The 16718-nt window shown below is 35.3% G+C and overlaps 1 protein-coding gene across 5 annotated transcripts in view; it reads right to left on the bottom strand.

The window, feature by feature from the left end:
- Positions 1 to 16718, bottom strand: part of UBR3 (ubiquitin protein ligase E3 component n-recognin 3) — a 135965-nt gene that overhangs the window by 35680 nt on the left and 83567 nt on the right. For 3 of the 5 annotated variants that reach the window (XM_084892284.1, XM_084892287.1, XM_084892285.1), the window contains 4 exons: positions 11550 to 11683; positions 7037 to 7147; positions 1607 to 1819; positions 72 to 208 (listed from right to left, as the gene is read on the bottom strand). In XM_084892284.1, coding sequence (XP_084748410.1) covers positions 72 to 208; positions 1607 to 1819; positions 7037 to 7147; positions 11550 to 11683 — 595 coding nt within the window. The remainder of the gene's footprint in view (positions 1 to 71; positions 209 to 1606; positions 1820 to 7036; positions 7148 to 11549; positions 11684 to 16718) is intronic. The other 2 variants (XM_084892286.1, XM_084892288.1) reach the window with 1 other exon arrangement.

The raw sequence follows: 16718 nt of genomic DNA, 5'->3' as shown, positions 1-16718 counted from the left end.
TGAATGATAAATGAAATAAATCCAACTAAAAATAATAAGTAAATATAAAAGTATATACTGCATATACCTACCTAGCAACAGAATACATAAAGAGAAAATCATTGTCTGGTGAGCCTGGGGTCTTGCTATAGTCTCTATATTTCTTCTGAGTAGTATTTTTAATATCTTTCATTACAGATTCCATTTCTTTACTTAAGTTAGTTTCAGACTGTAAAAAATACAAACAAAAGTATAAAGTTTATTTATATCCATTTTCTCTAAAAATAGTCTAATACTATTGTTTATCGTATGAACATACTAGAAAATTAAAGTTAAAAAGTACATTAACTATCTATTATAAACGTATGTAGTACACAAAGATAAAACAGATCAAGAAATATTTTCTCTTATTTTAGGGATATTTTATCTCAATTCTATATTGTGACTGGTAACCCAACCACACAAACTATATTCTAAACAAATGAGTGGATGTCATTAAAATAATATTTTAGAACAGTTCCCATGTTTATAAAAAACCTGACTTTCATTTTCAAAGACTAATATTGATGCCCCTTACTTTAAGCAAACTATAAACACACAAATTTAGAAGTACCAAAGGGAAAAATCACAGACTCTCAAATTAGTCTTCAACTGAGAAAAAGAACTGCTAGAAGATGATTCTGAGTAGCTTTAAACTATGAATTTCAATTTCAAAAGTTTTCATAAGTTTACTGCAAAACCAGCCATAGCTGTCACTTCTCTCAAGAACTATCATAGCCCAGGCCAATGTGGCCCAGCTGATTGGAGAGCCATCCTATTCACCAAAAGGTTGCAGATTCAATTCCCAATGAGGGCACATACTTAGGTTGCAGGTTCGATCCTGATAGGGTGCGAACGGAAGGCAACTGATCGATGATTCTCCCTCTCTCTCCCACATATCCTAAAATCAATAAAAACATATCCTCAGCTGAGGATTAACTTTTTAAAAAAAGAACCATATCACAAACCTATAATAAGGTGAAATATTTAAGAGTTTAAATCAAATAAATAAATCCTACTGGATAGGATAAAAGATTGGTTCACTTAGGACAAATCACACAGTAAAATAGATCTGACTTATTAAATCAAGTATACAATATTCCTTCTCTTTAATATACATACACACACAAGTGTCTATGTAAATCTATAATTACACATATATAAAGTGTGTGTGTGTGTGTGTGTGTGTGTGTCTGTGTATCTTAATCCTAAAATACCTAATGGGCATAATTTTAAATGATTAGACTGTGCTTAACATCGCAAGATATATAGATATAATTTACTTATTTGTGTGGCTTTGTTTTTAAATATTTCAATATCTTAAAAAAGTTTAACCATATCTAAACTTATAGGATTTCATGATCTGGAAGATATATATTAAAACTATAACAATTAGACTAAGGCAAAGCATAGCCTTTGCTAATAATTTGTTCTATTATTCTCATTTTTATTTTTAATAATCACAAATAAGAGAAAAACTTCTAAAAGCAATTTCTATTAAATGTTAAAGGCACAGAATAATTTAAAAACAAAACAAATATAAAGGGTAAAAAGCAGAGCGGGGTTGACCAGGATGTTTCTGCCTTACACTGATGCTTACGGGGAAAGCTCCCGGCCGTCCCTGCAGCTCCTCCACTTCTTTCATGAGATCTTGCATGCTTTTGTTACTGGGACGTTGCCAAAGGTTATTTTCCATATTGCTTCCAGGATAACAAGGAAGAACACTGTTCGCAAACTGCCTGCAGAGAGGACAGGTGAATTCTCCTTTGTCCACTGAAAACCCCTGAAGAACCTGGTCATTCTAAAAGATGAAATAAACATACAGATGTATGATGCACACCTTTATATAAAATAAAATTACGCCACTACATTTTATGTAAATAAATGAAATATACAAAATAAGATATCTCTAATATATGCCATGAAAACATAAACAAAACCTCTCATTTAACTGTTGAAGCTTATCAAATTACCTCTCACAGCATGGCACTCATGCAATGGTTGCCATCACCAATAAACGCCTTAAGTATCCTACTCTTCTCTCAGAATTGAAACATTTAAATGACAAAAATTACTCTGAAATGTGGATTTAAGATAAAGAATAACTGAAAAAGCAGGCCACAGTAAAGTGGATCAACTTCTTCTTATACCTTGCCCTGCTTTCATAATCTGTAAGTGCCTAGTGAGAAGATTTTCCAAGTACCCATGTAGGTAAGAGACAGCTTTTGAGCATAAAGTAAGCCAAAAAAATGTGATGTGTCTTGTGTCTTAACTGCTGAAGACAACTGACTGGACTTTATACACAGCAGATCTGTTTAGGTTTCATGGACAGGAAAAAGATTTGGAGTATTCAGAACATAAATGTGATAGGAGGGGGATTAATTCCTTCCTTCAGATGTTTCTGATAGAAAAAGGAGGGAAAAGTAGAATTTTTGAAGCAAAGACACATAATGCACATATGCCTAGGAAGAAGCTCTTGCTTGAGAGACTGCAATACATCCTAACTAACCAGAGGACTTAAGACAGAAATTCAGGCTGATATATTCATTCCTTTCTTTTGCCTGACACCATCCCACTTCTATTTTGTTCTTGTAGGCCATTGCTGTTGTGTAGTCCTGTTACGTATATATCTTTTCCCAGTAGTCTCCCTCTTATTCTGTTAACTAGTATAATGCTTTTCTCAAAATATGTTTTTAATACATCATGTATATGTATGAATACTACAATATGACCATTATTACTAATAAGACAAAAATAATGAGAAAATAGGATTAAGGAAAAGAAAATAAATTTATTTGCCTATAGTTAATAAGGTAGTTAACGACAATGTCAGGATGAACTTAGGTTTTTCCACTCTTAATTTAGTGCCAAGTGATGGCATAAAGAGTTAAGATACATCTTCACTTAAGATACAAACAATTTTAAGGCAAACAGAAACAGTTAGATTATAATAATAATAATAATGTGATAAATGCAACAAAGAAGGCTTTCCAGAGAAGACTTGTGAGCTAAGTTTTAAAGATACAAAAAAAAAGAGTATACTACAAGATTGGGGCAAGGGACCTGATCACTGAAGGACATTCTGTGATTAGCTTCCCTATTCCTTTATTTTAAAAAATGGTAGGTTTACCTCCTTACCATGATTGAAACTCAATTCTTTCCTAAAGCCTCCCCAGAAGTCCTCTTGATTAGGCACTGCTCATTCTCCTACATCCCTCACATCTCAGCATCCTTCTCATCTCGTGATGGCTCGAGATAATTATCCTTGCATTCCCTGTCTTTGTGGCTCATGTCATTTAACAATACCATTCTTTCCTTCCCTTTTACTGGTCTCCACTACCTTCATTAACATGAGGACTTTGGTACCTAGTTCAGCTTTCCTCATCATTCCATCCTCCTATGCAACTTCAGTGTGTATGTGAACAACCCATCTTACTGACATGTGAGTCCTTCAACTACTTGGCCTAATCGGCTCCTATGGCTTTGACCTCCACTGTAACACCAGTACCACATCCTTGTTCTGTAATTGCCCAAAATTATCCATATCTGAAAACATTAAATTCATACGTCTTACTTTCTGACTGCCAACTCCTGTGTCCATTAGTTCCTCTTTTTTTGTTCGTTTATCAGGCCACTCCTATCCTGCCCGTACACCATGATCTGCCACTTTGAAAATTCTCAAGTCAATACTCCTCATTCCCTCCATATGTCTTCATCACACATACCTAATAAACATTCATAGAAAATTAATCCAATGTATGACTTCTCCAGTTCTGCATCAAACTGAATGCTGTTAGGGAAAACAGAAATAATTTCTTCTACAGTTTCCAATTTCAGTGGAACCCTGAATACTGCATGGCAATCTTGCTCCAACATCCTATGAAGCACTCTCTCACCCAATTCCAAAGTGGTTTTTCAAAACCACCTCTTCACTTGTAACATCCCTTTCACCTACCCTAGCTTCGTCCCCTGTTCTCTAGGCACATAAAGCCACACCTCCTGACTTAGAAAGAAGAGAATCATGGCAGCTCCTTCAGCTTCCTGACTTCTCCCACCCCAAATATGGAACTAATAAATCCTATCAGTCCTTCCATCCTCTTTCTTCCTTTATCCCGTTTGCTAATATCTCCTAATCACACTACTGTCTACCTACTGTGAGATTATTCCCAATCACAATCTTTCAATGATCACCATTATCTTTCACCTGATTCCTTACTCTCTTATGCTGCACATGCAATCTCAGAAGACCATATATATTCTATATATATATATATATATATATATATATATATTCTATATTCTATATATATTTCAAATATCTAACCTCTTCTCCATCTCAACTTCCATGACCAAGCCCAAGCAGCCACTATCTCTTGCCTCCTAAATGATATCACCACATATTTTCTAACTCTCCTGCAATCCTACAACAATCCCCTGCAAACACAACTACCACAATAAACTTTCTGAGCATGTCATATCTCTGCTTACGAGTCTTTAATGGCTTTAATGTATCTCTGGAAGGAATCTGTCTAGAGTCAAAAAATCCTTACATGGACTTTTACTATATGACCTCTGACTACTTCTCTCATCTTATCTCTCATCACTCAAGAACCTTACTTCATCAAATGTTCTAGCACTTTGGCAGATGTCCCAATAAGACCCTATATACACTTCATAATACTTAATACTTATATTGCAACTCTTTTTTTCTGTCTCACACAATGTATAGTAAATTCCTTGAGAGAAACTGTCTTATTCACTGTTGCATTCCAAAAATCTACCACAGTATCTGGGCTTTGAATAAATATTTGTTGAATGCACAATTGAATAAAGAGGTATGAAAATGGCATAATGTACTTACAGAGCTATTAATTAGCTTATTGATGCTAAATTAATGGAAGATAAAGCTAAAGCAACAGGCAAGTCTAGATCATGGAGTGCCTTGAATGCCATTCAGAGAAGAATAAACTTTATCCCATCAGGAATAAGTCAGTAAAGGATCTTTAAGCCATATGTCATCAAATTTACATTTTAGAAAGATCAATATAGTGATTAAAGTAGACTTGGATTAAGGAAACTGATAAGAACGCAAATGAAATAGTCAATAGGCATGTACAAAAAAGTAGAAGTGGGAACAATAAAGACAGAATATAGTCAAATGAGATTTTAGAAGGCAGAATCAATAGAATTTGGTAATGACTGAATGTGAGAGATACGGAATAGGAAAGGAAATAAAGAAATCCTGTTTCTGAGTTAGGAATACGGGAATAGACCTATCTAGCTTTAAAGAAGTTAAGCTGAGAGAAAGATAAAGTGACAAGCCCAGCCGGTGTGTCTCAGTGGTTGAGCATTGACCTATGAACCAGAAGGTCATGGTTAAATTCCTGATCAGGACACATGCCCAGGTTGTCGGCTCAATCCCCAGTAGGGGGCATGCAGGAGGCAGCCTATCAATGATTCTCTCTCATCATTGATGTTTCTTTCTCTCTCTCCTTCTCTCTTCCTCTCTGAAATCAATAAAAATATATATATTTTTTAAAAGACCATAGTTACAGGAAAATACAAGGTCAAGGGAAGAAATTTTAAATAGCAGACTTTGGTGTCCTTGTTAACTGAAAAGAAGGGACAGACCAGACCAAAAAAAAACTAAAGATACAGAAGAAAAAGAGGTTACTTACTGATAAACCAAAGCCCCTGTGGTAAAGGGGAGAAAGGAATACTACAGCATAAAAAGAAAGATTATTTCTGAACAGAAGAAAAAATACTACCTCAAAGAGTAGAAAAGAAAGAATTGGTTGAGATGCAAAGTCATTCATCAAGGAATATACTAAAAGCAAGGTAGGAAGCTACAGTAGTATGTGAAAGAGAACCACTGTTTTTGGTGAGAGGAAGAGGCAGTTTAGAGGGAAAAGGGACCTTGGGACTTAAGGGGGATAAGGGAGGCAAAGGTTTGGAATAGCTGCTGAGGAAACCAGCAGAGGAAACTGATTAAAGACAAGTAAATGAAGTGTAAGTGGTATTTACAGTCCATGACTTTAGTCCAGCAATTTTTAACCTTTTTCATCTTATGACACACATAAACTAATTACTGAAATTCTGAGGCACACCAAAAAATATATTGTTTTTGTGCCAATCTGACAAAAAAAAATAGTTATACTTTTTATTCATTCATACCAGATGGCTATTATTGTGTTGGGTGTTGTCACTTTTTTATTTGATAATCTGAGAGAAAAGAGGTGTCCTGACTAACATTTTTATGGCACACCAGTTGAAATTCACTGCTCTAGTCTAAGGCACTATTATAGAAAACCACAAATTTATGGAGATGACAGTTTACTTAGCTTTATTACTTTTCTAGCAGGGCTAGTTGCCTGGGTCTATGATCAGAGGAGGCAGATTAAACAACAGGTATTAAGAGTAGAACGGACAAAGTATAAGTAAGTGAGGCTAGGTAAGAGCTAATGCACCAGGGACAATGCACAAGGGTTAAAGGACTAGATATCTTGATGCCAGAAGCAAAACATAATAATAAAGAGTGAAAATAAGAGAATTTGAAAAATAAATAATATGGTGGGATAATAAAGCTTAATACTAATAAAGCTTAATATTTCAGAACTAGAATAGCAAAGTCTAAAATTACAGCCATGTCCTGGCGTCAACCTATGAACCAGGAGGTTCGATTCTCAGTCAGGGCACATGCCCAAGTTGTGGCCTCGATCCCCAGTAGGGGATGTGCAGGAAGCAGCCAATCAATGATTCTTTCTCATCATTGGTGTTTCTCCCTCTCCCTTCCTTTCTCCCTAAAATTAATAACATTTTTTAAAAATAAAATAAAATTTCAGCCTTGGACGTCAGCTACTAAAAAAATCCCTAAAGTGAAAGAAATGAAGAAACTGTGAGTCTAGATTGTTCACATAATGACCAAAATCACCCCAGATGAATTGGGATGTATATGCTGTAAAAATATTTAATATGAGGAAAGATACATACACCTTTAAAATTTATTCAATTAACTTACCCGTAATGATTCCATATAAGATTTATGACAATCTATATGTAATGTGTGTCCACAGGTTTGTACATAAACACCTCCTTCCCAGCCAATTGATACTGCTAAGAGACAAGAACTCTTAAAAAAAGAAAGACAAAATTCAATTAATTTTAAAGAAGTATAGACATATTTAAATATATCCACAGAAATCTCTGAATGATTTCATATTTGAACTTAGCATTCCAATTTGGTGACTAAATAGATTGTGGAGTTTTTAAACCCAGAGGAAAAGGAAGAATAACTTTGTATTTTTGTGATAAAGCAATACCAGATTTGAAAGCTCGAAGGCAATATCTTTAAACTAGAAACACCATAAAGATTTAGCTTCCAAATATCTATGCTTATATGAAAAATAATGACCAATTAGCCTTTCTCCACTCCATAAAATATAAGCTCTCACTATTATACTATAGTTCAGTGTAAACTATACTGCTATTGATGATAACTGTTTTATATGATACTTAATCTATGATTGCCATTAACAACTTCCCTCTTAAAGGGTCTACTTCCCTCTGACTTCTATAATGCGACTCTCTTTTGGTTTTACTCCCAACCCTTTAATCATTTGGTTTAGGCTCCTTTAAGTCTCTTCTTTCTTCCCCTGCCCCTTCAAAGTTTATATTCCTCAAGATTCTATTCTTAGTGCTTACTCACTACTCATTACAACTATTCTCCCTAAGTGATTTAATCAGTGAATTCACCTACCCTCCAAGTTAAATTAAATCTCTTGCCTGAATGACAGATACAAATAGCTGCCAACCAAAAATCTCCAGCTTGACATCCCTCAGACAACATAAAATTAATGTGTCAAAAATTTGTCATTTTCTCCATTACTCTTCCTTTTCCTCTGGGTTTAAAAGTTCCACAATCTATTTGGTCACCAAATCAGAAAGCTAAAGAGTTACTCTACATCACACCCTTTCCTTCACACCACAGTTTTAATTCCCAAATCATATGAATTCTGTCTTCTAAATAACTCATGACTTCAGCCTGACTTCTTCATTCTCTCTGTAACATTCAAGTCTGTGCATTGTTGGGGGTTGGGGGGCATGGGAATTCTTATATAAAGTATTTGTAATTGGTCTTCTTGACTCTGATTTCTTCTCACCAATCAGGGGCGGGCCCAGCCTGGGAAAGGGGCCTCCGCCGTTTGCCTACTGGCCTGGCCCGGCAGCCCCAACCAGGGTTAAAATGCCCGCTGGGAGTGGGGGTGGCTAGCGTGAGGGGCCTCAGGCATTCAGTCATTCTGCTGTTCAGTAAATTTGCATATTACCCTTTTATTATATAGGACAGTTGATAGTCAGTTAATAAACAAGCTGCTTCTTTGACCATGTATTATAAAAATATAATTAATTTTCTTTTTTAATAAAAGCAGTTAGCTGAAAATACTAAATCATTTGTTAATGTAACTGTTAGTTATCTTATTTGAATCCGCTGTAGTGTGGAAAAAAGGAAGGAAAACATTTACTAATATGAGATTAATGTTTTAGGAAGACTTAAATGATGTGTCCACCACTGTTCTAAGTGCTTATCATTCAATTTTCATGACCTCAATATTTATTAAAACCTCCTACAGTAAGTGGTAGTATCTTTTTACAAATAAGGAATACAAAAGTTACTAAGGTCCCTCAGTTATAAATGGTAGTAGAGCCCAAATTCAAACCCAAGTCTATCTGACTCCAAAGCTCAAGTTCTTCCCCTATATAAACACTTCCAATTTCAACACTTCAGTTTCAACAGTAATTGTACTGTCTTACATAACCAAAATTCTACACATCAACTCTATAAACTGCATGCATTTGATCTGAAGAGAGAAGAATCTACACAGCTTAATTCTATAATCAGTATCAATGCCCACTGATAGTAACTCCTCTTCTATATAGTCTGCCTGACAACCAAAATCTGATACTCTGCTGGAATAATTAAGAAATCCAATAAGTATCTACAACACACATAGCATGTGCTAGCCCCTCAGGAAACTATAAAACTAATATAAGAAATGGTCCCTGCCCTAGCTGGTTTGGCTCAGTGGATAGAGCATCGTCCTGTGGACTGAAGGATCCCGGGTTCAATTCTGGCCAAGGGCACATGCCTGGGTTGTGGGTTCCAACCCCAGGGTGGGTGTGCAGGAGTCAGCCGATCAATGATTCTCTTTCATCATTGATGTTTCTATCTCTCTCTCCCTCTCCCTTCCTCTCTGAAATCAATAAAAATATATTAAAAAAGAAAAAAAAAAGAAAAAAAGAAATGGCCTTAGTCCTCCAGAGGCACAGTCGAGGAATCATGTCATATACACATAAAATAAAACTATTGTATAAGAACACAAAAGAATTAATATAGGAAAATAATCTCACAATCACTAACAGAAACATAATAGATATTCAGTCCAGTTCATATTTCAGAACCTATTCATTAAAAATTTTTTTGCCCTGTACATGTAGCTCGGTTGGCTGGAGCTTTGTCCCAAAGTGCTAAGGTTGTGTTTTTGCTCTCCAGTCAGGGCACATACAAGAAACAACCAATGAATGCATAAATAAGTGAAACAACAAATTGATATTTCTCTCTCCCTTCTCCTCTCTCTCTAAAATCAATAAATAAAAAATTGTTATATAATTTTAAAAATTAAAAAAAGTTTTTTTCTGGAAATGAAGTAAGTATTCTGGCTGCAAAAAGGAGATACCCTAATTTTTCTCTTCTTTATTAGATCTCCTCTTCCCTCAAGATTATTTTGCTATTAGGTCTGGATTGTATTTTGAGTAAATCAAGTCATTATTCTGTTTGGCTTTAGGATGTATCTTCAACCATTTACTCTAAAATGATTCAAAATTATAAAATTAAAACCAAAATAATGTCAAGAAAATAAAATCAAAATAAAGGTGGTAGTAAATTTCTGCAAAAGCAGAACTTAGCACAATTTCACCATTTCCTTCAAAAAGAAGATACATATTCATCTGTGATTAATAAAATTATATGTGTACATACACATGGTAAAAATTTCAAATGAAGAAAAAATGTGTGAAAGTAAGTGTTTATATCTTTTTCCAAATAATGATAATTTCATTTTAAAGCCTCAAAACACAGTCCCCATTACCTAATCCAAACTACCTTGTAAAGCCTAACACCTGAGACCTCCTAAATGGGCTAGTTTGAGTATTAAAAACGCTTTATATTTATACTGACCTTTATTATATGTAAAGTGATCTGAAGTATTTTTAACCTGATGGGTTAAAAATTGCTACATAAAAGATCATTATGAGCCTTATATTACAGATGAGAAAACTGAGTGTTTATTGGCCAAGTTCACATTAAGAAATGACAGAATCAGGACCAAACCCATTTTTCTGATCTGGGACTTGTTCTACACTAGACAAGACCTCCTAACTAATTAGAGCCTTCTGCTTCCCCAGAATCCACCAGAAACCTTCTCCTCTGACCAGACCATTGAACCACACTAGACTCTGACTCTTATCATTAGGTCAGTTACTATTTATTCTCATTAAGCATTTTGTCTTCTACCCATCCTACTAGTTTCTTCCATTTAATCCAGTGCATATGGACCAACAAGAAAAAATTATATTTGAAAATCTATTAAGATAATCATTTCATATAGTTAAATAAAAATAATGCTTCATTTCACATTTTAAGCAATTTAAGTTATTATCATATATGTACTAAAATCAAGATGCAATATCCAAAACACAACAAGTGAAAGGAAACCCCATTTGGTAATCCAGTTAGGAAATGCTTAAAATGATACCAAAAAAGAAATTTTATAAAGAAATTAATGCTGTTGCTATTAAATAAATAAAGCTGGTCTTCCAAGATTTGTGACAGCTGAGTGCTACAGCATCTATGTGCAAAGAGCTAGAAAAAAGTCTACCAAGTTTACTAGAAACCATAGAAGCCATATATTAACCCTGCCCCTACTTCACATTTAAACAGCATCGTAATGGGATTTTATTGTATCCTAGAGGCCCGGTGCATGAAATTTGTGCATGGGTGGGGTCCCTAGCAACAGGCGGCAGGGGTGGTTCCTTTCCCCCTGCTGCCTGCCGTCACCACCACCAGCCCCGTCCCTGGGTGAACTACCAGTCAAGGGGACAATCTGCATATTGCGCTTTTATTATATAGGATCTTTAAGTGAAAGTAAAAAAGGAAACAAAAATCTTCATAAAAATATTCATGCCATATAGAAAAGTTTTTATAGTTAATACTTACGATTCCATTGTATTAAATTTGTATAACTCCCAATAAATAACATTTAAAACAAAGATATAACATTTATAACCTAAAATATTCACTTATTGACAGATTTCATTTCTTTACTATTCACATATTAATTTTTTTCCAATAAAGTTCCAGATTTTAAATCAGAATGACATTTTTCTAACTATGCGTCAGGAAAATATACATAAAACTCTGGAGTGAAATAACTATGAATTTTGAGACAAAAATACCAGTAGATAAAAAGGGTACTCACATCCTTAAAATAGCGTTGTAATAAGGAAAGCCTCACGTCGTGAACGGCTGCACATGTATCCCACGGGTAGATCTGTTCCTCTTCAGTGATAGGCAGCTTTTTTGGCTCAGTGTTGTCGCGGCACTGCCCCAAAACTACATTAACAACAGAGATAAGAGCTTATTAAATGGCCAACATATAGACCCGATTCACGTTAAGAGCCAAGTTATTAATATTATAATCAGCTAATTTTTGCACTATTAGACCCTAAAAAAAAAAAGTGATATTGTAGCGTTCTTCTAGAGAGTAAATAAAACTCCAAATATGCCAATATTTAATTTTTTAAAATATATTTCTTTATTGATTTAAGAGAGGAAGGGAGAGGGAAAGAGAGAGAGAAACATCAATGATGAGAGAGAATCATTGATTGAGCATGTCCCCTACTGAGGATCTGAAACCACAACCCAGGCATGTGTCCTTGACCAGAATCAAACTGAGACCCCTCAGTCAGCAGGCCCACATTCTATCCACTGAGCCAAATCAGCTGGGGCCAATATTTAATTTTTAAATTAGCAGTAAAATATGGGTATGAACTCTGGATGGAAAAATGGACCAATGGATTGATTGAAGGATCAATAGATGGACTGATGGTGAATGAATGGTTTCCAAAGTGTGTCCATTGAAAAAAGTCTAGAAATTATGACACTCCAGTAACAAATAATCTTTATTTCTAAATACACTATCTCTCATGAAAAGGAAACAGAGACCCTTGGAGAAAAACCTGAGTCCAAGGTTGGGAAAAGTTCAAGAAAAGCCTGGAATTTTGTGTAATAAAAAGTAAGGAGTAGCCCTGGCCAAACAGCTCAATTGGTTGGAGTGTCATCCTGTACACCAGTGTTTCCCAAACTTCTCTCATGATGAGAATCACCTGGTGGAGTTGTTAAAACACAGATTCCTGAATCCCAACTAAGAAGTGCTGAACTAGAATTTTTGGGAACATATAGGTAAAATTGCATACTTAACTTAGTGCTCTGTATATAAAATCTGTCTTAGAGCACTAGTTAAGTATACAATTTTACCTATATGTTCCCAAAAATTCTAGTTCAGCACTTCTTAGTTGGGATTCAGGAATCTGTGTTTTAACAACTCCACCAGGTGATTCTCATCATGAGAGAAGTTTGGGAAACACTGCTGTACACCAAAAGACTGTAAGTTAGATTCCCAGTCAGGGCACATACCTAGGTTGTGGGTTCGATCCTTAATAGGGGCACATATGTGAGGTAAATGATTGATGTTTCTCTCTTACATCAATGTTTTTCTCTTTCTTCATCTCCCTCTCCCTCTCCCTCTCCCTCTCCCTCTCCCCCTCCCTCTCCCCCTCCCTCTCCCTCTCCCCCTCCCCCTCCCCCTCCCCCTCCCCCTCCCCCTCCCCCTCCCCCTCCCCCTCCCTCCCTCCCTCCCTCTCTCTCTCTCTCTCTCTCTCTCTCTCTCTCTCTCTCTCTCTCTCTCTCTCTCTCATCAATGAAAATATATCCTCGGGTGAGGATTTTTTTAAAAAAGAGCAAAGCCGAAGCCGGTTTGGCTCAGTAGTAGAGCGTCGGTCTGCGGATTGAAAGGTCCCAGGTTCGATTCCGGTCAAGAGCATGTACATTGGTTGCGGGCACATCCCCAGTAGGGGGTGTGCAAGAGGCAGCTGGTTGATGTTTCTCTCTCATCGATGTTTCTAGCTCTCTATCTCTCTCCCTTCCTCTCTGTAAAAAATCAATAAAATATATTTAAAAAAAAAAAAAGAGCAAGGAGTAATTCAAACACTGAGGGGGCAGTCATTAGGATCTAAAGGAGTTCTGACTGGTCAAATTTGAGAAAATTTAAGTACTGAAAGAGTAATAATGGAAACAGATAACACATTCATTGATTCAGATGAGGAATCAAGTAAAAGGGTAAATTACTAGAGCCTCATCATATAGATTACCTACCACTTTAACCAAGTGATCAAACTTCACTGGCATCACCAATAATAGGACAAGCTGTCACTATGAGCCTCATTCTATAGAAGTGATTGGACTCATCAAAACTTTCTAAAGGTCTGGAGAAACTGCCCTAGATTAAAGTAGACTAACAGGAAATGACAATGAAATGCAATGCATAATCTTGGTTCTTGGATCAAGAAAAGACTTTGCTCCAAAAATATTACTGGGACAATTGAGAGAATTTTAACATAGAATATTAGATATTATTAATAACAGATTTCTTGGATATGATGATACTGTGGTTATAGTAAAAATATCCTGTTCGTAGGAGATACTGTCTGAAATATTTAGGAATAAAATGTCATGATGTATGCCATTTTCTTCTGAAGAGAGAAATAGAAAAAGAGAGTAAATAAGAGAGGGAAAGAAGGAAAGAAAAATAAATATGACAATATGTTAATTACTGGTGAGTGTAAGTAAAAGGTATCCAAATTTTCTGTAGATATAAAACTTTTCAAAATACACTTGAGAAGAGGTATATGGCAAAAGGAGAAAAACAAATACTAGGATTTTATAATTGTAAAAGCACAAAAAAGGGTAGTGAGGATATAAACGTACAGAGCCATACATTATTATAAGACTGATAAGCATAGGAAGAGCCATTCTTAGGGAAGGTAAATTAACCATAACACTCACTGTGGGCCCCAAGTTTTGGAGAGTAGTGGCAAAAAGAAGAGACAGAAGCAAGTAAATGCTAACAACTAAAATATGGTTATGCATTATGTATGCACTACTGTATTGGTTTGCTAGGATTTTGCTTTTGTGTCAGAATAATGCTGGGCTCCTAGAATAACTTAGGAAGTGTTCTCTCCTTTTTTTCCCTTTTGACAAGTTTGAGAAGAATTAGTGTTATTTAAATGTTTGGTAGAACAACCACAGAATCTATCAGGTCCTGGGCTTTTATTTGTTGAGATGTTTTTGATTATAGATTCAATCTCATATTTAAGGTCTGTCAAATTTTCTTTCTTCTTTTCTTAACTATTATTTTAATTGTCTAAAGTTTTACATAAGTCTCCTTTTTCCCCAATTGACCCCCTCCCCCACCTTCTATGTCTTCTTGAATCAGTTTTGGTAGTTTGTTTTAAGAACCTTTCCATTTCATCTAGGACATCAAGTTTATTAACAAAATTATTCGTAATATTCTCTTATAGTCTTTTTTATTTGCGTGTCCTTTTTTTCTTAGTCACTCTGGCTACAAAATTTGTCAATTTTGATATTTTCAAAAATGATTCTCTCTAGTGTTTTCCTTTTCTCTATTTCATTTATCTTTGCTCTAGTCTTTATTTCTTCCTATGTGCTAGCTTTGCAGTCAGCTTTTCCTATTTTTCTAGTTCCTAAAGTATAAAGTTACATTACTGATTTGAGATCTTCTTTTTTTGATGGAAGCATTTGCAGCTATAAATTTTCCTCTGTGCACTGTTTTCACCGCCTACATAAGTTTTGGTATGTTGTGTTTTCATTTTCATTTGTTTCAAAGTACCTTCTAATTCTTCTTTGGCCCGTTGGTTGTTGAAGAATGTGTTATTTAATTTACACATATTTGTGAATTTTCCAAGTTTCCTGCTATTATTGATTTCTACTTTCATTCCATGTGGTCAGAGATGATATTTTGGATGATTTCGGTCTTTTTAAAAGTATTGAAACTGTTTCATGGCTAACCCATGGTTTATCTTGAAGAATGTTCCATGTACAATTGAGAAAACTGTATTCTACTACTGTTAGAGTATTCCATACAAGTAGGCGGTATTTTTGTTAATTATTGTATAGTGTTATTTAAGTGTTTTATTTCTTTTTTTGATATTCTGTCTAGCTATTCTATCTATTATTGAAAATGGGAGATTAAAGTCTCCAACTATCGCCGAAACCAGTTTGGCTCAGTGGATAGAGCATCTGCCTGCAGACTGGGGGGTCCCGGGTTCGATTCCGGTCAAGGGCACGTGCATTGGTTGCAGGCACATCCCCAGTGAGGGGGGTACAGGAGGCGGCTGATTGATGTTTCTCTCTCATTGATGTTTCTGGCTCTCTATACCTTTCCCTTCCTCTCTGTAAGAAATCAATAAAATACATTTTAAAAATAAATAAATAAAGTCTCCAACTATCATTATAAAACTACTTGTGGCCTGGTTCACAAATTTGTGCACATTGAAAGGAAATTAATTAGAAGACATATTTTTATATTGCTATTCACCCTTTCTCTATAAGAGAAGTGTCAACCAAATTCACGATTGACAATGACAGATCAAAACACACATGTGCAATTGGCACCAGTGAGAGCTTTATATGTATTACACATGTGCGAGTAAACTGGACTTTTATATATGTAGAATAAATTACTTAATTAGACCTGCTTTCTGATTTAGTTTAACCTTTCCCAGCCCAGTGAAGCACCCCAACTTCTCTTTCAGGTAATTGTGAGCAACACAGCAATAAATATCAACATGAAGCAGATTATTATTATAGATCATGCAGGGAGAAAAAATGGTAAAATATTTAACTGCAGCAGTTTGCCTATATTCTGCACAGTGAGAAAACCTGAGGTCATTTTCAAGATCCATATTTCTTACTTCTTTTCAGTCAGGTCAAGTTTCTAAACTTTCTAAATCTCCATTTTCCAGCTAATGAAAAGAAAATAGGATTCTACTATGTCTCCTATAAATGTTCTATCTTCTAACCCTAATCATAACTCTACTTCAAAATACTTCAGTTTGAGAGAGAATAGAGAACATTCAGACAAATCCTTAAAAAAAAAATTTGTTTTGTTAACTATAGATTGGCAAACATATCTGTCAGTGGACTGTTTTAAAAATGGCACTTTCTCGTAGCTCAAGATATAAGGGCAAAGCTACCTGAATATGCCTTATGCAATTAAAATAATTAAGTTGACACCCCTGGACAGTGTGGCTCAGTTGGTTGGAGCATCATCCAGTGCACCAGAAGGTTAAGGATTTGATTCCCAGTACATATGGGAGGCAGCCAAAGGATGTATCTCTTACAATGATGTTTCTCTCCCTCACTCTCTTTCTTTTTCTCTCTTCTCCTTCCTCTCTTAAAAAAAAAAAAAAAAAAAAAAAATCAATATGTAAGTTGACAATATTTCTGGTGTTAAAATGCTTCCAGATTTTAGAAAAATTAAATTGCCAAGAATTCTAAACTCAGCAAT

This window comes from Pipistrellus hanaki (assembly GCF_964339955.1).
Source record: "Pipistrellus hanaki genome assembly, chromosome: 8".
Classification (NCBI taxonomy): Eukaryota; Metazoa; Chordata; class Mammalia; order Chiroptera; family Vespertilionidae; genus Pipistrellus; species Pipistrellus hanaki.
This window is presented reverse-complemented; position numbering and strand designations above follow the sequence as displayed.